The 25,317-nt window shown below is 39.1% G+C and overlaps 2 protein-coding genes across 2 annotated transcripts; one reads left to right on the top strand and one right to left on the bottom strand.

The window, feature by feature from the left end:
* On the top strand, positions 1-1,120 carry LOC124122899 (mucin-7-like). Its single transcript, XM_048397978.1, has 2 exons — positions 1-352; positions 846-1,120. The coding sequence occupies exons 1-2, from the start codon at positions 1-3 to the stop codon at positions 1,118-1,120; spliced, it is 627 nt and encodes a 208-aa protein (XP_048253935.1).
* A 9,236-nt stretch (positions 1,121-10,356) lies between these two features.
* LOC124122898 (tolloid-like protein 2) lies at positions 10,357-21,049 on the bottom strand. Its single transcript, XM_046486086.2, has 11 exons — positions 20,884-21,049; positions 20,339-20,435; positions 18,784-18,905; positions 18,450-18,599; positions 17,508-17,601; positions 15,440-15,579; positions 15,109-15,258; positions 14,380-14,458; positions 12,419-12,543; positions 11,853-12,020; positions 10,357-10,775 (listed from the first exon to the last, which is right to left on the bottom strand). Exons 1-11 carry the CDS (start codon positions 20,972-20,974, stop codon positions 10,402-10,404), a joined length of 1,590 nt encoding a protein of 529 aa, XP_046342042.2. The 5' UTR covers positions 20,975-21,049; the 3' UTR covers positions 10,357-10,401.
* Between the last annotated feature and the right edge of the window lie 4,268 nt (positions 21,050-25,317).

Here is a 25,317-nt window from a genome sequence, read left to right as displayed (position 1 = left end):
ATGAATGGGAGGGTATCTTGCAAGAAATGTGGCAAAACATTGTCCAGAAAGGATGCTCTGTTCAGACACAAGAGGCTTATTCACAGCAGGAAAGATGTGAATAGTCTACCCATAAGGCAGATAACACTATCAGAATCTCGTATGACATCATCTACACCGTCGCTGCCGCCGCCACCGCCACCATCGTCTTCATCCCTTCCAGAGTCATCGACCCTGGTACTTCAACAAAGGCCAACACTTCCGACACAAAAGCCAAGACTTCTATCGCCACCGCCGTCACTTGTAACACCATCACCACCTTTCACGTTCAACATTCCTCCCAATTCAGTGACAGTAGGTCCGTCCGCCTGTGGTAAGTCTATGTTTGTCTATAACATACTTCAGAGAGGACGGATCAATCCACGACCCAACAATACCATATGGTGTTACACTGTGTGGCAACCCCTTTACGATACCATTCTTAAAACTCTACCCTAAGTACAGTTTGTGAAAGGGATACCTTACAATCTCGAAGATGACGACTGCATTGATGCCAGTAACCAGAACATGATGGTGTTGGATGATTTTTTATCTGAGGCCAAGAATGACAAGCGGATTTCCTGACTGTTTACTCAAACCTCACACCACACAAATGTCATTATCTTCTTGTTATTGCATAACCTATTCCCGAGAGGCAAGGAATCACGTGACATTGCTTTGAATGCCCATTACGTGACACTTTTCAATTCACCCGTGGATAGACAGCAGGTAAAATGTTTTGGCAGAAGAATTTTTCCTGAAGACATCGGTAAATTTATGACTCTTTGTGAAAAAGGCTGTTGAAACGCCTTATGGACATTTGACAGTACATCTTAAACCTGACACGAGTGAGAAGAACAGATTGCATGCCAATATATTGACAACGGTCAATCATGACTCTGAGTGTGGTTCACATCAGCAAGAGTTAAAAGGGAGCTCTCCATCAACAGAGCAGCAAATGGTCCCAGAACTTCCATCCAAGCAGTACACACCAGAAGAAAGATCTTCTGTAGGAGAAACATCTTGTGATCTTGACGAGGAGACAGCATCCACTTCCAGTGAGGAATCGGGACCTTTTAACCATCGCCACTGCTTGCGCTGACTGTGGCATCTTGATAGAAAACATGCATGATTTACAGAAACATATCAAAACATGGTGCCCCGAAAACGAGTTTAAGCCTAAGAGAAAACGTGTACGATACGATAATGATGATAGTGACGAAGAGCTGCCCATGCAGAAAGGGGATGCTGATGTTAATACTAAATCAAAATGGCATGACCTCGAGGCCAACGAGTGGCAAAACGTGGGTTTACAGCGTATATGGAATAGGGTGTATGACAGGAGCCTACACAACATGAAGCTCAAGAAGAAAAACTACAGGCAACAAGGAAAATCGGAGGAATGGGTCGAAAGAAAACTACATACTGTGTGGAAAAATGATTTGGCAAACACGTTGAACTGTGTCATTGAGTTTACCCGCTATTTTGCAGAGGCACCCTTGTTCCAACCCATCCTAGACAGCTTGAAGGAGATGGATCCGAGCACTGAACAAACGGTCATCAAAGACAAGATCAAACGTTTCATGAAACCCATCATGAACGATATTCTGACTCGCGTAGACATGACTGAAGCAGACAGTGACATGGAATCTGATGCTTCTCAAGAGGAGGAGGAACTGAGTGAACAAGAATGATGAAAACCCCTCACTTCAAGTGTCACGCCTTTAGTTGACTTCTGTCAGTCTCAGCTATCACATATAAACCTCTATGACAATGCCGAGTTACAACAAGAAAACAAGACTTGTTCATATAGCGAAAACATATACCAACAAAATGCACACCACTGAACCGAAACAGCGTCATCCGACTGACACCAAAAGCTCAACACTAAAGAAACACCTCGTGTTGTATATGAGGAGTCCAGCCAAATATGGACCTCTAGGACGAAAATCCCTAGCCTTTCTGCATGATGGCACTTGCAATCTTTCTCATCAGACTATGCCATGTAACTATCCCCGTACTTTATCCACTTTATAAATCTGGAAATAAACACAGAATTGACATCTATGGGTTCTGTCATCATTGAAAGATAGTTATGTACAGTGAATCATTCATATGTGTTGGTTGATATGCCATTTGACACAGACACCAAGACACACACACAATACACAGACACACCACACCACACACACACACCACACCACACAAACACCACACACACACACACACACCACACACACACCACACACACCACACACACACACACACACACCACCACCACACCACACAAACACCACACCACACATATTCTATGGCATGTAGGTTTTCATTGATGAGCGTAGTAAACTTCGAGTACTTTCTTTTTCTTTTCATCGTCTTTTAGCCCATTGTTGATAGCCTAAATATGTAATTTTAAATTGTTCGTGGAGATCATTCAGGCAGTGTTCGTTTATTCGTTGTCCGTTCATTCATGGATCTGATTTGTGCACGGATGAAAGGTTTCAGACGTAACATCATTTTCCATTCGCCCTGAGTAAGCGTTATACCTTTTATTGTTGGTTTTTCATTCAGAAACTGTCTCACGTCAAGTACGGTGCGATTTTCGCTACGACAAACGACAGCTCGTGTTGAATAGGCTAAGACAAACTGTGTGTTCGAGCACTGTGAAGGAGCGTTGATCGACTGTAGACTGAGGGTTGGTTCAATAGGAGGGTCGTCAAAAAATAGTTCACTGTCTATTTGCTGCGACGTTTTATTTTTCCAATTCGAAATAGTAACCGCAGTAACGACAGTCAAAATGATGATTGCTAACATCAGTAAACCAACCAGAGTTCCGACTACAGCGTCCTCCGTGTGAAAGGGTCTGATACATATGCCTCTTCTACGTTCGTCAGCGACTCAACGATTAACCTCAGATCTCGCCAATAAATCTCGGGCGCAATTTCCATCGGGAGATGACATGTTGTACAATTTTCGTCCAGTTACAAAAAAACAGAGAGTAAATATGAATCTCAACGGAAGACGGTGAATATTGCTTCCACTCTAAGCCAAGAACCAAACTGGACTGATCGTTCACTTTTAAACATAGTTTTTTTCAATGTTCGACAGTCGCTGTAGTATGTTTACTTTACAACGAAACGATAAAGTCGATTCTACCTCGGCGATTGAATACGTACTTAACCACCCATCAGCAGTATAGCATGTGCGTTCGAGTGAACAAGCTGCTTTTTAATGAAACAGGAAATATAAAATAATCCAAAGTTGTGAAAGAAAACTATTGCTTCTACCTCCAAGCGCGAATCAGTGACTCGTGACTAAATAACGAGAGATGCTTGTGGACGTTTAAATATGGTATAATAGATATTGTCGATGATTCCCCGAGACGTCGTGGAAACTGTGCGCTAATGTGCTACATTCCGCCAGCTGTGGTGATGGTGTACTTAACATTTGAATCTAACATTGTTGTCGACACGGGTGACCCACATCGTCTCCCAACAGCGGCAGCCTAAATTCACACACGGTTTAGCAATGCCTGAGGTAATGTATCCATCTAGGTCAATCAGTACAACGCGTGTCCCGCCCATTCATACAGCCGGATGTCGTATGAGTTAACATTATTTTCAGAGTACATACTAACGTATCATATCTAAACAGGGTACTGGGTAACCATAAGGGGGGACGGTTATTGCTATAAGACCATTTACGGTGGTATATCACAGTGTAGGGTTGAGGTGGGTAAAAGTTCTTAAAGCCGTGTGGAATAAGGGATACATGCTACACGGAAGATATGTGTTTCGTGAATTTCAACAGGATTTTGAAAACACTATCGGTGAGATAACACTATTCTGAAACTGTTCATGTATCCTTAACAAGAACTTGTTATGTTTCATTTCAACCTAGCTTTTACACCATACTTACATTCATATATCATATGCTCGGTGAATTATATGTGATGTGAACCGGATATAATTTAAGAAGAACGTGTATTGTCGGATTTAGGGTTTAGATGGGAAACTTATATAAGTGGAGGAAATCTTTCAGAGTTGAAAATTAAGATTGAAAATAAGAATAAGACTGACTTTTTACAACGAAATATATCACGGCGTGAATAAAGTAGAGAAATATTTTATAAAACTATACTATTTTTTATTCATTTATTTTAGTGAACATGATTGATGGTATTGGTTTAATCAGATTTCTTTCATCCAAAAATGAAAGGTCCGTCAGTATTTTGTAAGACAAAAAAAATAAATATATTTCCTCGCAGTCTGTGATGATCAAATGGTGAGTCAACTCGTACATTCTCCTCTTCATCTCGATGATGACATTCTACTTATTCATTGAGTAGCTATATCAAGAGACCGAGGACTGTTTCATTCTTTCACGATAGGGTGACATTCCGTTTGATGACGATCATTCTAGTATACATCTGAAGGTATCTACCCCGACTACATTCCACATAGCTGGCATTCGTAAAGAATTCCAAATAGCTGGCATTCCGAAAGAATTCCTCAACCATGACATTTTTTAACAAAGGCCGCATTCTTCACATTCTTAACATGCATGCATAATGACGCCGTTCTCATTGTGACGTCATGCATGTCTATTAGCATAACAATAGGCTCATGAATATGCATAGGGCACCTTCCACGGAAGGTGCTGAAGGTATTACTTTTATACTACTAAGAGAGTCAGAGAGACAAACAGGGAAACATTTCCGTGTTGAATGAGAGTGAGTTTCAATTATAATATGGCGTGTCACCTGGGAGTAATGTACGATGTTATATGATGAGAGAGAGAGAGAGCGTGATGAACAGAGAGATAAGGAGGAATACTACTCACGGGTCATCCGGAAGTTTTTCTCCTCACTCAATACAGTCACCCTCATCTTGTCGACTGTAGCTTGACACGAGTATCTGACTCTCATCTCGCTCCCCCTCACGTCGCGGACAGCAAGTGTACTGACATGATAGTATTCCCAGTTGTACGATCTACCATCATATGACGTAATGTCATACTTCCCTCCACTTTCCACCGGCAAATTGTTCTTCCGCCAACTATGGGACGTGGTCAGGGAACCCTCGCCGCTCATGACTGTGAAGGAGTAGCAGGTAAGACTCCTTCTGTATTGAACAGTATCTGTTGCCACTATATACGGGCCCAAGACATCTGTGAACATATAGGAAGCAATAACATTGATAACAACAGTAAGGAGACGCAGTTATTCGATTTGATTGTTTGTTGTTAAACGCCACACTCAGCAGTATTCCAGCCATATGACGGAGGTCCGTAAAAAATCGAACCTAGACCTAGCAATCCAGTTATGGATATCATGAGCATCGATCTACGCAATTGGGATACGATGACATACATCAACAAAGTCAACGAGCCTGATCACCCGATCCCGTTAGTCCCTTCTTACGACAAGTATAGTCGCCTGTTACGGCAAACAAGGGTTAGCAGTAATATGAATAGCAACCGTGATGTTTATGTGATGGAGCTAGAGATATTTTAAGGAAATTCCAAAATTGAGAACTTCTTTGATAAGCATTTAGAAGTTGGAGTGCGAAGTAAGGATCGGATTTATGGATGAACAACTTCTTTATTACAATTAGGAGCGACGTTTTGGTGTAGGTTCTTACACCGTTATCAAGCAAGCGATCCAAGGTGAAGGACTTGGTCTTGCGATGGTGGCGTATCCGTTCTATGGCAAGGTGTTGCAAGGCTTTCTGGAGGATGGTGCGTGCTGCTGGTGAGTTGACCGGGCTCCTCAGCTGTAGGCCTTTAGGAACGAGTTTGTTGTCTCTGCATCGCATCAAGAACGTAAGGTGGTTGGATGAGTGGATGTACTTGTCCACATGGGTGTTGAGTCGGTTGATGGTTGAGATTGCCACGCCTCCATGAAGACGACGAATAACTTCTTTGAGGGGCATTTAGATGTTGGAGTACTAAGTAAGGATAAGATATATGGATGAATAGCTTCTTTATTACAATTAGGAGCTTGGATGAATGGATGTACTTATCCACAAGGTTGTTGAGTCGGTTGATTGTTGTGATTGCCACGTCTCCATGAAGATGACGAATAACTTCTTTGAGGGGCATTTAGATGTTTGAGTACTAAGTAAGGATAAGATATATGGATGAATAACTTCTTTGAGGGGCATTTAGATGTTTGAGTACTAAGTAAGGATAAGATATATGGATGAATAGCTTCTTTGAGGGGCATTTAGATGTTTGAGTACTAAGTAAGGATAAGATATATGGATGAATAACTTCTTTGAGGGGCATTTAGATGTTTGAGTACTAAGTAAGGATAAGATATATGGATGAACAACTTCTTTATTACAATTAGGAGCTTGGATGAGTGGATGTACTTGTCCACAATGCTGCTGAGTCGGTTGATGGTTGAGGTTGCCACGTCTCCATGAAGACGACAAATAACTTCTTTGATAGGCATTTAGAAGTGAGACCCTCGATAACAGTGTTAGAACCTACACCGAAACGTCGCTCCTAATTGTAATAAAGAAGTTGATCATCCATAAATCCTATCCTAACAAAATTGAGATGACTCGGCAGACCCTTGGTCAGTTCTATCTGGATTCACATTCGTAAATATCATTGTCAATGCAAGAGAATAATCAGTCCAGATTATCCGCCGAAACAAATTCCATTTGGCGTAAAGGACAAAATTTATTTGTTTATTATATGGATGGACCACTGAAAATCAGTGATGACACCAGGTGTTCGCAAAAAGGGTAGGTCCGGCCCTGCCTGTAGCACCGGTAAAACAACTGTGTCAGGAATACGATTTGGAGAAACTATGTAAAGTGGTGCAGTTTTAGTATGTCTTTCTCAAATATGCAAAATAATATCCATGTCGACCAACAGTGAGAACAACTTTTGTTTCATGAATCGTCTTACAAAATATGCACCCTTACTCAGTTACCTTGCACTTCGTTGCGTGTTGTAAGATGCGACTAAATTGGATTGTGTGGTCAGGCTCGGTGACATTGGGTTGATTTTGTATACTCATACCTCGACTTGGCTATGTTGGTTGTTTGTTGGTTGGTTGTTTAACGCCGCACTCCAGCAATATTCCAGCTATATGACGGAGGTCTGTAAATAATCGAGTATGGACCAGACAATACAGTGATTGACATCATGAGCATCGATCCACGTAATTGGGATCGATGACATGTATCAACCAAGTCAGACCAAGCCTGACCACCCGATCCCGTTAGTTGCCTTTTTACGACAAGCATAGTCGCCTTTTACGCCAAGCATTGGTTGCTGAAGACCTATTCTACCCCGGAATCTTCACTGGTCGTGCATTGTTGTGAGATACTTATTGTCTTAATAATTTATTTATTTATTTTTTAAAATGTGTGTTTGTGTGTTTTAATGAAATAAATCATGTGTAAACAGTTTAAATTTGTATCTGTTTTCATTTGAAAGGAATGATTGAGATGGTTATATCATGACTTGACATGGGTCAAGTTCCTCAATCAATCCTTGATGTTATGTAAAACAGATGAACTGGTACTGGTGAATCAAGGATATATATTACTTCCTCCCGAATAAGGTTGGGTTTAAGTCCCACAAAAGATTCCAAAACGCAATCTCCAAACTCATGTTTCATCTTTTCGAGTACCTTGGCATGGGTTTTTGAAAACAGAGGATTAGAAGGGTCAAAATTGCTAGTGTCAAACAAGTCCTGATGCTTTGCCATATCAGCATAAATATCTGGTGTTTCAATGAGGTAGCACAAGGAATCTGTGTCTGTGAAACAAAGCACTGCCTTCTCCTGGTACTTAGACTTAATGAAATAATAATTGAAATCATACATGACAATTTTTGACATGTCAAGAATAGAGAAACCAGCACACACTGGCTGTTTAAGATGCAGTGATTTGTTTTGTAATGTACAGCAGCCAAATCATCATTAACATTTTTAAAGGCGTCCAAGGTGGGTTTAGCACAGAGTTTTCCCAGACGTTTTGATTAATTGACTAGTTCTACATTCACATGTTTCCTTACATTCATCATTGAGCAGCAAAATACTGAGTTGTTCGACAAATAGCTTGTGGTTTATGTAGCTTGGAGAATCCTTATTCAGTAACGACTACGTGGCACATCAACCGCGTTTCAAATACCAGATACTGTTACTGCCTTAGGCGGTAGGGCAGTGAGTAAGTTTGATTTGCCGTCGCATTCAGCAATATTCCAACAAAATCACGGTAAACAGCCGTGTGTAATCAAAATTTGAAGCATATACATCGAAGTGTTCTGATTACTAATGCAATATATTTTGTGTATATGTACTTATTTCAGAAAAAAAACCATTTGACTATTAAGAGTAAGTGATTTAGTGAATGTTGTTTTATACATCCGTCAGCAACATCCCAACAACAACACCACCATATCCTGCACATGTTGGCGACATGTCGACGGATGACAGCAAGGGTGAGGTCAGGACACGATGACACACAACAAACCACTGTAACCGTCTTGATCTCAGTGGTCACTGGTACAACAAACATGAGGTCCTGGAACTTATTCAGCCCCGAAATACCGACACAGCCTTTCATTATGATAATATGATTCCAATATATCTTTGCATACATCATCCTACATGTAACATGTTTATGATTATTATCAAATGAAACATGTTAGCGTACAGTTTCCCCTGTCACGTCACAGCTGTTATTGTCCGTTCCTGTAGACCCAGCAAACGTAATGAGGACAAAAAGAGGAATACGTCCATGCTGTGATAAAACCAAAATGACCAAGTTGCATTAAGAAGCTGCATTATCCACGTATGTATTGATTATACAAAGACATCGAAATGCATGTCAATGTTGTCAGAATTGAAGCAATGTGTCTATAGTGGCTGCACAAATTATTCTGTGTCTTGAAAACTAGAGATAGGTTACTTGTAGATTGAACCTCGCTAAATTGAATTTGGAACCGAACAATTTGCGTGATATTTCAAATATTAGATTCAGCGAGGTAGCAGGTAGCCTAGCTCTACATTGAAAACACAGTATGTTTATCTCCATTCTACCGGACTCTGACGCGGGCAATTCCCTCACATGAGAATAATAAAAAAAACGTGTCCAATAGTCGGATCGGTTAGGGGTATTTTCGCCAGATGAATGGTCAGACTCTATAAATCTTCGTTTTGCACCAGGTGATGGGAAGCCATGTGAAAAGGAAAATGGTTCGGCACCCCTCTCCCACCCATGGATGTCAACAAGGACAGTTTTATGCTGCAGCGGATCTCCGTACAGAATTCGGAGGTCAGCATCCCCAGGTTGGCCCGCGAGTCACTTCTTGTCCTAGGGCTCTAAGAAAGTTTATAGCTTGATGCATATATAATAGACATTTAGAATACATTTATGTTACAATATCAAACGTTTGTGGGAAATAGAGTATGAACAGGGCATGGTATGACCAGCCGATTGATATAATCGTGCCCATTCTTCCACCGGTCTAGGCAAAGTTAGGCTCGAAGTGGTGCATTGGACTGAGAAACACCAATTGCCAGCCCGGCGCCCTCAGCCACCAGACTCCCTTCCTCCACCGACACAGGGACGCAACACACGACAAACAGGTTGACCAATTTCTCTTAGGATCAGCTAATGGGGTGCTGGGGACACATTTTACCCAGGGTCCCCACGGGGTCCATGCTATCATTGTCAATGGCAGATCCATCGTCCCTTTTGCAAAAGATTCGCAATGAATTTTATTCTTGAATACCTATGATCGTGGATTCCATCAAAGTAAAAAACATCTGCGTTCAGTGGGCTCGTACATGGGCACATGCAAAGTATGTGTATGATTTTTTACCAGTTTTCATATTCTAATAAACATAGAGATAACACCAACACCAAGCAAAATAAGTTTTATTACAAAAAAACAAAAACAAGTATATGCTACGACAACCAAGACGAATTTCAAAAGTTTCTCACCGTGGTCATTTTGCTAACATCCATTCATAATTGTGACATGCTTGTGACATGATTGACTACCGATCAGTTGGTGAATGTTCTTTCTCGTGTTAAAAGAGACTTCTGATCCTTGGTTATGCACAGTTCAACAATCGACATCACACATGACCAAGATAGATCGGGAAGTAGATAAAGTGAGAATACAGGTAACTGCATTTTTTAAAATACAATATGAATTATACCTCTTAGGTTTGTTTTCAGAACAATTGTTAAAGTTGCTATTATTTGCTGTCGAGGGAGTTTAGATTTTCCATACACAAATAATGTTAAAATGGATGAAGACGCTAATTTGTGTGAAGGAGTGTCCATGTATATGTATTCTTTTCTATTTACTCCAGCAATACAAAACGTGTACATCATGTGCAACTGTCACTCAACTAGGGCCTGCTGGGTTATCTATCACTTGATATGCGCAGTTAGGGGATGACGTCACAACAGGTTGTATATATGATAGTTGAACTACCTGGCAGTACGGTGGAGGGTCATCCTTCACGACTTCACTGTAAGCTGGAGGTGGAGTATTCATGTCATGTTGGGTAGTTGCCGTAGTTGGTGGGTAGTTGTAGACTGACACAGTGTAGACTGTGTTCAGGTTGGCTTCACGTGATCTGTTCCCTTGCGACTGGTCATTGGTTGTGGATTTTTTCATGGGACAAATTCCACAGCAGCAACACGTTACAAATGCCACGCCCACAATGCCGCCGAATACCCCTCCAATTATGCCTCCAACGTTCGGTGTAAAAGACGCTGTACAAAATAAACAACACGAAAAGGAACTTTAAAATATAGACGAATAACGCACTTATTAAGTTCATTGAATGTTATTGCTGCGAAGTTTCTGGACGCAGAAGATGAATAATAATTATATTCTCGTTCAAGGTGATTTTCTTTTATTATTGCTTGCCGTAAGAACGACTGTCACAGACATGTGTATTACATGACTTTATAAGTACTCTGGTAGAATGCGCGTTACATATTGTTTCACAACAGTTAAATTATTGAAAAAGTATTGTGGTGTCATAACTCTATTGCGTTCTGTTACAGCATGCCACGCATCTATACCTTCCGACAACGCCCTCATGATGTCAACTGTAACCTGTCTGTTACCAAGGTTCTGTAGATTGCTTGAGAAGTTAATGCTTAAAGAAGATCTAGATGTTCTCATGTTTTTCTTGCTGGTTCTCTTGCTGGGGAAACGTTTGCACAGAAGGTAATACAATGCACATATTTGTCATTGTATTACATTTATTGAGCCATTTATACCAGCTGGGTATAGGTGTCAACTGCCAATAGATATACTTCTTGGTGTATTAAAATTGGTCAAATACAATTACAATGAATCGACAATTGCACCCACTACAACAAGTGACACAATATTCAAAAACGATGAAACAGTGTATAACTGTTTAGATTAAGGCCGCTTTGTAACTATTTCAGACGTGTACAGGTGTGGCGTCTTGATGCAATGTGAAACGAATGAACACTGGTCTCGTAAACATAACAAGAGCGAATATGTGACAGTTTAGTCATCCTGGCCACCGTGCCCCGCCCCTCTACCTCCGTGGTTAACCCCTACCCTCAAGATATTCCTTAGTCGTCTAAAGAAATGGTATGTATAATGTTTAACCCCAAATGTTCTGCACAGATAACTTAGTATACTGTATGGTGCAAAATACGCTGCAGGTGTTAATCAACACGGATACAATGGAAAAGTACAATGACCGAGACGTGATTGTATACGTTATAGTAGGGGTGCATTTCATTCGTCCTGTCTTGATAGATTCGAAGTATTTTTAAATGAATTCATACGACTTAAAAACTTACCGGAAGATGTTGGCTCGCCGGCAGTGAAGGCCAACCTGAAACCTGTGAAATCGAAGGTGCTCGAAATATCGGAGTGGAATCGAACCTTCATACTCATCCCTGTACTCTGTGTATCTGGTCCATTCGATCCACACCATCGACCAAGCGAGTATTCATATGTTCCAGTGACTATTGCAAGAATAGAACATTATGTGATATTATGAAAATATTGTTATACTTACAACAAACCACATACATATGCCAGGACGTTAACTGCGTTAAGGCAGGCATTACTTTTAACATATATTTGGGAATTATATTAAGTTATTCCACATGAATTTTTATTTTTAGTGTAGAGTGGGAGTAAAAACCCAATGTGATTCTGGTTGATGCAATTTCCTACTTTGCAGTAGGATGCAGCTAAAACGAACAGGTATAACTCGGATTAACAGCGTTTCATTGCAATGATGAAATGGCACTTGCCTTACAAATACAGTCACACTCGTCGACATAGGGAATAACACACTGTCTCACTTTTACTCAATTCTAGGAAAACCCCAAATGGGTGAGAGTCATAGAGTCATTACCGTCATAGAGCTGCACATAATCATAGGAACACGGGCTGTCTCGCTCAAGGTAGAAATGTACCGCTTTAACATGGATTACATATCCTTTGACATCAGTGCTGATTGTCCATGAACAGTCTGCATTGCTAAAGTTAAAACAATACATTGGTATTGTAGCACAACAAAACGAATTATAGCATCATCTAAGTGTTGTTTATGATGCAACGCCACTGTTTTGAAAATTCGCAACAGGATTACATAAACTCCGACACAATCTACATAGAAGTTTCTGGTGTTTCTGTTGACTTTCTTAAAGATTTCTACATTCAATGATCAAATACTATACTCTTGTTCGAGGTGAGTTTATTCATTTTGGTACGTTCTGCCACAATCCTATTTATATCTTGATTCAGAAAATTTATTAATTGATGTTTTTAGGTTTTGTTTGTTGACCATGTGTTACATTGTCGAACTCATAGGTTCAAGAACGACTTAAATCTGTTGGGATAACCAAAGGAAGATATGGTTAATTCAATACCCGGTGTCTCTCTGCTGAATACAATATTATGAATGGCGAAAATGATTTTCATGGGGCTTTAGGTGAGAAGTCTCCATGCATAATACTATGTTATAAGTCAATACACATATGGTAAAAATGCAATTGATATGCATGAAAAGGCGGGTCAAGTTTAATGGTTTCTCCAAAGTTTTGCTGTTTACGATGACCCAAATTGGTTTGTTTTATTTGCGAATGGAGTGTCAGTGCTTATTGGTGCTATACTGATTTCCTGGTACGGTTAATACCATGTCGTCATTAACTTGAGCCCTTCCCAAGTCGCTCTCGAACACTAAATACCTATATACATAAGCAATAACAGAACAAGCGTCGAATAATCATGATTGTCAATCTCTACTCATGAAACGAATCATAGCAATGTGTTTTGTGAATGTTGGGACATATGGATAATTCATTCGGTAAAAACAGTGGAACAAGACAATCATCATTGCGTTAATTCATGTGGGTTAATAATAAAACATATTTCACATATCTTGGTGAACTCATCTCGTTTGTTATTTGTTATAATGTTTGCAGGTATTCAGTTAAGGTCAACAATCAGTTTATTTCTATTTCCGACAGTATAATATATTATTATTAATGTTTGCTACAACCCTATTTCGTGCAGCTAATGTAAAACGCTATCAATATTGATGATCTTTCTGCACATACAAATTACCAAACTTACAATCTGAGCTATTAAGATTATATGATAGCCACGACCTAAATTGCAAAGAACAAGGAAGGACAAACGTGGTTTATTTCACATTCATTTCTCGTTGTGCAGGCATGTTTGTTTGTTTGTTCGTTGTTTAAAGCCGCACTCAGCAATATTCCAGCTATATTCTGAAAATAATCGAGTCTCGTCCTGTGATTAACATTTTGAGCATAGATCAACGCAATTGGGGTGCGATGACAAGCATCAACCAAGTCAGCGAGTCTGTCGCCTTTTACGGCAAGCATGTGTTGCTGAAGACCTATTCTATCCTGACAGGGTAGGATCCAGACATGGGTCTACCTTTACTGTATATCCATCAGTTGCTATGAAACATGCTTAACTTCAACCAAAGAACGGAAATATTCAGTAGTCGTTTGTTTGTGTGAGAAATATGTCTGATGAAATGGTAAGCTGTGCAATCTATACAAAAGACACCATCTGAGCTACTAACTCAGCTGTGTGTTTCCGACGATAAGCCTTCAATTAGCTTTACTTTGTGTTGCTTTACACGTAAAATACTTGAATTATATTGTTCAGTGACGTTTGGATTCATTTCCATGTAGACTACAGATTCGTATCGCATGTTTAAAATTGTAGTAAATGATAACAACGGTGCTGAGATAAATTCGTACTTGTCCTATAGGTCGGGGAATTTTGATGTACCTCTTTGAGGCCGTGATAATCATAGAACGTGTAGTGCATACTCACTTGGGATAATGCAGAGGGTAATTGGGTGAATCAATATATTTCGTTTCATATTCGTTCATCTCTTCGTCTGTGCCACAACCTGAAACGTTGAATAGTTACACAGCATTGGATGGATTCATGAGTAGAGTTTAGATTGTGTGATGATGAGGATGTCCTCGGAGGAACGGTACTGTTCACATTGAGAGGCACAATACAGAAGGTGAGGTGAGGGGAAATTGGGGACACAGTATACTGACTCCGAGCCGACCAGTCCTTGTTTGAGCCCCTTAATGCCGAGCGCCAGACAGGGTAACAACAAGTACCATATTTTAACGTCTTTTGGTTTGACGCGGACGGGGATCGGGCGGTCGCTCTACTACTAGACCACGGAGGCGGTCAACAACAAAGAAGGGGTGTGGTAATGACCTTCCATACCTGTTAAATTGCTAGTATTACCGCTTACGTTAAACAAATATGAAATACCTTCATCAAACGTTATCGACGTGGTGAAATGTGTTGACAAGAAAGATAAAGAGTTTTGTTCTTTTCAATAATACCATGTTGAAAAAAACATTCATGACATTAACTTTATCTGGCATTTTAACAGAGCAACAATGCGTTTTGTTGTACCACCTTCCTTGAATTTATTATTATAAATGATCTGGCAGTTTTAATGCTAGGACATATAGATAACTCATGCGGTTAACCAGTGGAACAAGATAATCGTCTAATATCAGAGACATAAAGTACCTGACATCCGGGCCATGTATATCAAAGAAAATCCTCTTCCTGTCACAGAGCCGTCAGTGTGGAAGGTGATAGTCATGGCGTTACTGGAGCTGACCACGTCCCTGGTGCCATTACAGTATTTACCCAGCTTAGTGCCGTAAGACGAGGAGCCTTGAATATATACATTGAATAACCAATGTCGTCGAGGCATACACGTTAAGATACTAGAATTGAAGTCAAGTTGAGGTTAATAAATTAATTATTGAGCATATTTTTGCAAACTAAATCAACAAAAATAGCAATATGACTTTATTCATTAAAGCACTTTCATAAAATTGAACATTGTTCTTACCGTCACTGAAGAGGAGATAGTCTCTTGCACAGGTGGCTTCATATTCCAAAGAAAGAACTTTAATGTCGGCTTTTATTTTATATCCAGCAGGTGCAGAAATTGTCCACTTGTAGTCCATACAAAGAATGATGTGGTGTACTCTTTAAACGTAAGCACAGATGAGATTCAAAAGCAATCAACATATGATGTTGATAATTGTATGTTACCTTGACATCTTGAAACCATGAATATGACTAGAGCAAAATATAAAACCAACATAACGTTTCTCCCTAGGGAAGGTAAAGAATTACATTCCTTTCTCGTAAGGATGTTCCCAATTATTCAATAGCTGCAAGATAGTCTTTAAGCGAAAACGAGACAGCCCTAAACCTGATTTAAAGTCTGGATTATCCGAAGGCATCAATGACTAGGGAAGAGGTAGAATGCTAGGGTAGAGGTTCAAACTATGCAGAATCTCTGTCCCAATATGAAATGTTCAAACAGTGTACAATATGTCATGTAGTCTCTCAACAATAATTCATCATCATTTCAAGGTGTCTGTTGTGGATTGCACTTACAATCTAAGTGTGCAGTGACTGGATGCAGTCAAGTCAGGTGATGATCAGGGATGCACATCCTGGATCCTGAATCAACACACGTGCCTATGCAATGGGAACACCCTCCACGCTCAAACATCAACTGACAAGGGCATCTATTTTCTGGGATGCACTACGTATCTCCTGAAACTATCATCACGAATGCCAAATTGAATATTTGACAGAATTGAGGCAAGCAAGAAAACTAATTTCCTCAGGGTTATGTTGCTTTGGTCAAGCACCTATCTATTGTTGGAAGTCAAGAAGTTCCGACGGTCAGATGCTTTGTATATTCTGGAAGTCAAGTGTTTCCTTTTTACTCCCAGGCACCTTTTTCTATAAGACTTAATGTTATTTTGTTAGTCATCATAGCTAGTATATGGTTGGATATTTAGCGAGCTTGCATAATCTTTCAGATTCAGCACACAAGAAATAATTAACATTATGTAAATATATACAGAGAATTCAAGGAACAAAGACATTACATGGACATTAACATCGTTGTGAAGGGATGAATTTCGCCAGTGTTTAGTGCTGTTGTTGGGAACTTCTGATAATATTGTGGTATGTAAAGAGAACTATTTAGAGCAAAGAATTCACATTTAAATAAATAATCATATTCATCAGCTACTACAGGTCTATCTTCTCTAGTGAGGTTTTTACATCTAAAAGGTTTAATATACTTATATAGATTGCCTAGGTATGATATCGCATCGCCTTCCTTGAAGAAGCTGCTTTTTTCAACACGGTTCATGAGCCACTTATTAGTCGTTGCTGAATAAAGATTATCCATCATGTTATATAAACCACAAGAGTTAATATATTAGTTATACATTATTTCCATTACTTCTTGTATCATGATAAACATCATTAGAACCTGAGTGTAAGCACTTCTGATTACCTGTTCCTGTTTTATGCCAGAAGTTTATAATTCTCATTTTCCAAATTCGCCATGAATCAAGAAGATTTGGGCACTGTTCATATAAGTCTTGTCTTTTGACACAAGTTATAATTTCTCAATGAGTTCGAAATTTTCATTTCCCCACATTTCGCAGCCATGTAGGAGAATGGGTGTTACCAAAACATTGAAGGCTAAAAACAAACAGTTGAGTGGAAGATTTACATTTCTTGTTTTTTTTAGTTAGGAAAACATCGCTTTTGAACCATTTTCTGACAAACCTTTGATTGCACTTTATAGACGCCGGTTCCTATGAAGCTTAATCCGCAGTAATTGAAATCACTGATCGCTTGAAATTCATTTTCCCCGCATACAAATTATTTGAAGCCATGATCATAGGATCCAGGCATGTTTTTTAGGTCGCAACTCTGCACAGCAAATTGCAACGACAAAAACTTTTGAGTTATGAGCTCGACCCCTCGTGGTAAGAATGGTAGTTGTATGTATTGGTCACCTTATAGCACGAAGGTTTCATTATATTAACCTGCCATTTATCAATAAGTGGCATCAACCAAAGATGTCTATATGTACTAACTTGTTGTAGTTGGGGAAGCCCGGAGACGACAAATGTCTCCAGGTGGACGTAGAGGCGTTGAGCAAAGAACGTCCACACTTAAGCCCATTCACACCTTTATAAATGAGAAAGAAGCAACAGTGAAAGGGTAATTGTTAAATCCTTTCAAGGAGTGAGTATGGTTTTACGCCGCTCTTAGCAATATTCCAGCAATATCAACTAACCTTTTGTTCATCTAAATTCACATATACAACTAGTCAGTAAAGATCATGCACTAAATACATTTAATTTTTATTCAAGATCAATCAACTCCGAGGGCCCAGTTAGACCCACGACATCTGAATAATTTAGAAACGTAAAATGGTTTACTCATGTATCACAATGTGTTTTTTGTTGTTCCGCAGCAAGCATTGTAGACGTAAGGCCAAATTGTGTGATTTTCTCAGCATGTCTTGTAGCAGTGACCAAGTAAATAATCTATATCTTTACCATCAATTCCAGCCCAAAGCACCATTTAAAATGGCCAACCCCCAAACAGTCCCAACCACACACACACCCCATCCCCCAACACACTGTAGTCATGAATACAGCTACACATGGTAGGTTCACTGTGTTATTATCCCTTTTTGGTTTCCTGTTTAGGCTACACAAAGCGAAAGCCTAAAACGTATGCATATAAAACAAGAAATATACGGGGATTTTATCAGAGACAGTAATTGATTCAACATTGCTTCAGTCATTTGGTTAGAGGGCGAAAATCAGTTTCCTTTTTCACTCATATTTTTCTCAGGACATCCAACATATCCACCATTGTTTTGTAAACTTTGACAGGAACCAAAGTATATTTATGTGTGTTTGGAACCCTTTTAATCAATTTTAAAAAAAAGGTTGTGAATTTGTGTTTTATGAAGCGTTACTTTTATGTTAAAGAGGAAGCATTGAAACAACAATATAGTTAAGTACCTGACGTCCTCGCCATGTATTTTAAAGAAAATCCTCTGTCCGTTCTAGAGCCGTCAGTGTGGAAGGTGATGGTCATGGCGTAACTGGAGCTGACCACGTTCCTGGGGCCATCACAGTATTTACCCAACTGAGTAGCGAAAGACGATGAGCCTTGAATAAATGTATTGATTCACACATGTCGCCGATTTAAAGACATGCACGTTAACATACTGTATTGAAGTCAACTTGAGGCTAATGATACTAATAACTGAGCATATTACTTGCAAACCAATTCAACACAAAGCGCAATATGAGGATATTTAAGCACTTTTATAACAGTGAACATTGTGCTTACCGTCACTGAAGAGGAGATAGTCGAATGCACAGGTGGCTCCATATTCCACAGAAAGCACTATAATTTCAACTTTTATTTTATATCCATCAGGTGCAGAAATTTTCCACTTGCAGTCCATGTTGCTACAAAGAAATATGTAGTGTAATCTTTAAACGTACAAATCAGATCAAACGCATCAACATATAATAGTCAATAGAACAAGAAACGAAAAGCTTGACAGCAATATAAGTCTGGGATTTTTGGAGTGGTTCAAATTATGCAGGATCTTTGTCCCAACAGGAATAACATGTCATGGTAGTGTCTCAACAATAATTCATCATCATTTCAGGATGTCTGCTGGATGGCACCTTTAATTCTTAGTGTGCAATGACCGGATGCAGTCAAGATTATTGCACTTATACAGCGACGTGCATCCACCATGTGTGGCTGCCTGTACTTGTCCTGACGAATACCAATTTTAGAGTGCTAGGCCACTGAGATTCCATGCCGCAGTTTAACACGAATACCCTCAGACACAGTATACTGACTGCGAACATAGACAACCACACTTAAATCTTTGCATGTGAATTAACACAAATGTAGGCCATTTCCTAGGCAGCCGTCAGAATGAATATATTTTCTTTATTTACATATATCACTCAAATTATATTCGTTATTATTGACGCTTTTGTCAGCTTGATTAGCTCGCGATAATGGTAAGTTTAGTTGCATAAGTACATCATCTGGGTTAAATTTAGTTTATTCCCGATATGCTCATCCAAAATGCAATTGTCAAATAGGCTACTGGTTCGGGTATTAAAATCACCTATGAAAATGAAGTTTTCGGAAATTAAAAACACTTCACTAAGTGAACTCTCTAATTCGAAAAACATTTCTTTGGAAGTATTCTGGGGGCAAATAGAAAACACCAAGGTCAATATCATCATCAACACAAAACATCTCTTTTCCAATCCGAAACCAAACAATATAGTCACTGCTATTAAAGAGGGAGAACAATTTGTGGAAGTAGTTTTTCACGGCCAACCCAATACCACCTTATCTTCGGTGAGGACTTTGCCGCAAATGAAGGTCAGTTAAAGGTAGCCATCAAGCGTTATGTACAAGCGCTGCTTAATCTCAATGCAGTATTCTCCAATCTAACGTCCTTCGGTGAGGTGCTCTTAAACACTACAGGATATCATCGATGTGTGCAGTTCAGTTGTGATGTATTATGGTCATGTGTTATGTTAGGCCTTCCGGCCTTAGGATATAGGATATAGATTTGTATGATGTGCATCTAAGACTTAAACCACAAGGTAACGCCCACGGGCACGAAAATGATGCAGACAAGTCAAGGATAATAGTCAGGGAGAATCTATGATTTGAAACCACCATCATAGGATCCAGGCTTGTATGTTTAGGTCCGCAACTTTGTACAGCAAATTACAACGGGGAAAACACATGGTTGGAAAGGTAGTTGAATGTATTGGTCACCTTATGGCACGAATGTGTCATCATATTAACATGACATTTTTTCAAAAAGGGGCATCAACCAAAGATGTATAGATGTACTAACTTGTTATAGCTGGGGTAGCCAGGAGACGACAAATATCTCCAGGTGGACGTAGAGGCGCTGAGCAAAGAACTGCCACAATTAAGCCCATTTGATATTTCTATAGAAACAAAAAAAAACAATTGTTATTATTTTTTTTAATGTTATAAAGCGGTAGAACATATTTCAGTTGAAAAAATAAATTAAACTGTTGTTCATCTAAATTCACATTTATAACTAGTTAGCAAACATCATGCAAAAATACTTTTCAATTTCCTAACGACATCTGCATAGTTTAGAAACGAGAAAAGGTTTATTTTTTGTCACTAAATGTATCGTAACATTTATACAAATATAAATTATATATTGTTTTGCAAACACCCATTGTAGACGTAACACTATACTGTGTCCCACGTGATTCAAGTGTGTCTAGAAGCAGTGGCCAAGTGAATAATCTAATTCTACCATCAATACCAGCCCAAAGCACCATTCAATATAACCAACCCCACATCCCTTACACCATGACCCCGATTATTTAATAGCCGGCCGTCAACACACACTCATTGTACCTGTAGTAGTTGTTAAGAAAGTTCCGGCTTTGTATTTCAGATTAAATCCTAGTGCTGTGTCAGAGTCGTCGGTGTGGAAGGTAATGGTCATGTAGTTTCTGGAACTGACGACTACCCTGGTGATGTAACTACGACCACAATATTTTCCCAACTGAGCACCGAAAGACGTGGACCCTTGAATAAATATGTAAATATATTTATTCGCTCATTACATCGGTTTAGAGACATACACTTATATGTGTACATCTTAGTAATCGAATCATTATGGTTATTATTAGTTATTTATCAGAAATCAATACAAACCTAACGTTGAATAAATATATTCTGTGGCAATCATCTCTCATGAGTACTTATTACACTAATAATTACGAATCCTTGTATCTGAAACCAGCTGAGGGGCTTAAGTTGTCCATAGGCTTGCTCATGTCGTTTGGTTTGTGGCATAAGCGTAAATTAAGTGAACTTGAATTATATCGGATTCGAGGTGTAATTTGGACTGATAATACAGATATTGATCAGAATTTGTTAAACACCAATACAGCACCAACACAGTTATGATTATATATACTTGAAATATATATTTAATAAAATTATGTACATGGTTCTTACCATCACTGAAGCGAAGGTAGTCACTTGAACAAGCTGTCGAGTATTCCACATTAAAATACACAACTTCGACTTTAATTTCATATCCAACGGGTGCAGAAATTGTCCATTGGCAGTTCAGGTTGCTGCAAATACAGCTTGCTACATACAGCTTTATATACATACATACAAATACACACACACACATATATATATTATCCTAGCTTACAATTAACATTCTACTTACAATTTATGTGTGGATTGCTACTTCCCTATCACGTGTGCAGTGCTACGTTCACGTCGCGTGTGTAGTGCTACTTACTTGTCACATGTGCAGTGGTACCTTCACGTTGCATGTGTGGTGCTACTTATTTGTCACAAGTGCAGTGGTACCTTCCGGTCACGTGTGTAGTGCTATCTTCACGTCACGTGTGTAATTCTACTTACTTGTCACATGTGTAGTGCTACCTTCACGTCACGTGTGTGGTGCTACTTATTTGCCACATGTGTAGTGCTACCTTCAAGTTACGTGTGTAGTGCTACTTATTTGCCACATGTGTAGTGCTACCTTCACGTCACGTGTGTGGTGCTACTCATTTGCCAAATGTGTAGTGCTACCTTCAAGTTACATGTATGGTGCTACGTACTTGTCACATGTGTAGTGCTACCTTCATGTCACGTGTGTAGTGCTACCTTCAAGTCACGTGTGTGGTACTACTTATTTGCCACATGTGTAGTGCTACCTTCACGTCACGTGTGTGGTGCTACTTATTTGCCACATGTGTAGTGCTACCTTCACGTCACGTGTGTGGTGCTACTTATGTGCCACATGTGTAGTGCTACCTTCATGTCACACGTATGGTGCCATTTGCCACCGTTCCAGTGTTTTTTGTCAATTGAGTAGAGCTACTAACTGAGTGTAGGTACCTACTTGGAATAGTTTGAAGGATAGCCAGGAAAAGTCAAGTTCGTCCATGCAACAGAAGAGGCGGACAGATCTGATAATCCACAAGAGTGACCTTCAGTTAACATAAAGGAAAACAAAATGTAATAGCGAGCATATTTATAATAATTCACAATTAATCAAAACGACAAATTGACGATTTGTGATAACAACTACAAGGATTGCAACTGAGGGGATTAACGTCGTTTGTCGTAAAAATCCCACTGGGGTTTGTGAAGTCTGTTTACGCAAACACAGATGAGATCGTGCCTGTTATTGTCAAGGATGTTCAATCTGATACCTGACAAGCTGTAAGCTGTGAGTTACTCAGTGGTGGGTACACTGTTAAATAAGGAACAAGTCTCTCACAGAACGGGTCTTTTCGGTCATCAAGGAAAATATATTTTTCAAAGTAAGACAAGAACAAGAATTTGACGACAATGACACACCAACATGTTGACTTTTGTAAAACATCAAAAATATTTGCACGACATATTACCAGATGAGAACTGCAAGCGAATACCGGAAATTTACTGTCTGAATGAAACATGATGGTCATATGGTTACCGGAGCTACAAACAAGGTCATTGTTTTACTCACCGTCTGTTTCATAATATCTTATTTGGAAACCGGCTCTGGTTACACTCGAACTGTTCATCAGTCTCGAACACTGCATGAATATGTTGGTCTTCACGGGTAATAAGATTTAATCTGCTTTGTGCACAAATTCTTTTTGACTCGACTATTTTTTTATCACCTAGGGTGGAAGAAATGTAATTGTCAGTAATCAGTTATTTCTCGATACAAACATTAATGTATTTTAGTATGCTTGGACATAGCTTAAATAGGATTGCAAATTAACAAAACGTGGAATGTAAAAATCAAAGTTTAGCGAATATCAATGAGCTGCCTTCCTAAATATCCTACAGACATCATGAAACAAGAAGGTGTTAATGTTGTACTTTGACGGAGTAACTAAATTAAGAAAACATAAGCAGAAAACGATTGATAAAAAAACCTATTGCAATGGCATGTAATAACCAATAGGCGATTGACTTTTCAAAGCATCCTTAACCCATCCACATATAATCAAACGATTCTTATTGCTTTTATTCTTGAATATAGTTACTTATAACAATAATAAATTATTTCTGAGACATTATTTTTATCATCACTCTAGTTCAAGAACAATGAAGGATTTTAATAAGAGACTGATCATGATTCTTCCTTACCGTCAAGTAAGTAACACTGGTTCCTTTGATAATGGAGTATGTGTTATTTAAGAAAGCAGTGAAAAACGGTCAAGGTAAATTAATAATACTCTTTCAGATATATAGTTGAAAGTTGTATATAAAACCATTCAAACGGAGATCAGATGTGCTGTACCGTACAGAATTGGAACAACGTTTTCTTCATAGTTGCGTGCCTCTACATGTCGACAGTTAGCAGTGCATGGAATTATTTCGCAAGTTTTCTGATGTGTGATTAAAAATATCCGTTGTAATTGATCTGCTTTCTCTGAGATTATAGGGGCATACTTCACATCATACTGATAAGATATTTGCTGCATGCAAATGGAAACAAAATACACATTCTGTCAGATACATGTTGTTTGAAATGTCACCCATGTACAATGAAGCTTTAAGACATGTTTAGGAGTCAACTGAACAAGCGATTTTGTCAATGTGATAATCCCGTAACAGGCGAGCCATATACCAACAAACGATCAGTCATACTTTTGTCTTAACATTATGCTTGACTGTCTTGGAGCCTGGTGTAATAACAAACAAAATAGTTGTAGTCAAAGAACATACATTTTAGACAGCAATCAGTCTTGAAGAAAAACTGCGCATTTTACAAAATTTTAATACTTGAAAGTAACTTCTATTTAGGGGCATTGTTAATACAATATCTGGACCATACACATATGGCAAAGCAACTGCTAGCTCAGCTAGCAGAGCGCTTGGTTTACTGATCTCTAACTATTAAATATATGGTTGTGTGCAATACCGTACATTTACAACGTTACATGACCCGATGTGTGGTCGGTTTTAGAATATGGATCTTGTATTTGGGGAATGTAATATGCCGTGTATTAATGCTGTACAGAATAGTGCAGTGAGTTTTTATCTGGTTGTGAAATGTATGCCCCAAACTTAGCTGTAAGCGGTGACATGGCATGGGCCCCACCAGTAGTACGCCATTGGGGAAGTGTGGTTCGACAATAGAAACGTCTTTGCAATATAAACCAAGGTCGTAGCGCTCGTAAAATATGTCTATGGAGTAATCTCAGGGCAACCAGAATAAAGAAAAACCTTTACTTCCGCACCCATTGTAAATTAGTAGATCTGGACATTTTTTTCCCCAGACAATTGTTTTAGATCAGGTTTTATTGTTAAACGTTTGGTTTTTAATTCACATAAAATTTTATGGAAAAAATGCCATTTCACACCATGTTGGTCCATCGCGCACGGGAGGTTATAAACTTAGATTATACCTATTGCTTAAAGCATGACTATACTGCTGATGAGTATGTCATCCGCCCTATGCCCCGTGCCCACAGAAGCGCTTTGGCTGAATTTTAATGTGCCACCGCGCCTACCCAAATTGAATCAGGTCGGTATATTAACATGCCGTTAGAAGACAGGTAGTGCTTTCAGTGTCTTGACGTTTTTGAAAATGAATGCAATGTCATTTTAAATTGTCCTGTGTATAATGTTGAGCGACGTAGTCTCTTAAACAAGTGTGATGTACAGAAAATAGCCTATATTTTGTCAGATAATATTATTTATCATATAATGGGTAGGTTTCTCGGCAGGATAAAGCCAACGGATAAAAACGATATCCGTTGGGGTCATATGCGGATAGAGATGCAAATATCAAAGGTCAAGTAGGGACTACTTTCA

The sequence above is a fragment of the Haliotis rufescens genome, unplaced genomic scaffold (genome assembly GCF_023055435.1).
Source record: "Haliotis rufescens isolate VD_foot unplaced genomic scaffold, xgHalRufe1.0.p SCAF_18, whole genome shotgun sequence".
Lineage (NCBI taxonomy): Eukaryota > Metazoa > Mollusca > Gastropoda > Lepetellida > Haliotidae > Haliotis > Haliotis rufescens.
The sequence above is the reverse complement of the archived record's forward strand: the minus strand, read 5'-3'. Positions and strand labels throughout refer to the sequence as shown.

Bases quoted from the DNA above. Each gene is read 5' to 3' on its own strand.
- LOC124122899 (XM_048397978.1), top strand. From the start codon at position 1: ATGAATGGGAGGGTATCTTGCAAGAAATGTGGCAAAACATTGTCCAGA. The intron at 353-845 runs GTAAGTCTATGT...GACATTTGACAG, and splicing joins AGTAGGTCCGTCCGCCTGTG to TACATCTTAAACCTGACACG.
- LOC124122898 (XM_046486086.2), bottom strand. From the start codon at position 20,974: ATGACCATTACCTTCCACACCGACGACTCTGACACAGCACTAGGATTT. The intron at 18,906-20,338 runs GTTAGTACATCT...ATTTCTTTGTAG, and splicing joins GGCTACCCCAGCTATAACAA to CAACATGGACTGCAAGTGGA. The intron at 15,259-15,439 runs GTAAGAACAATG...TATATATTCAAG, and splicing joins CTATCTCCTCTTCAGTGACG to GCTCCTCGTCTTACGGCACT.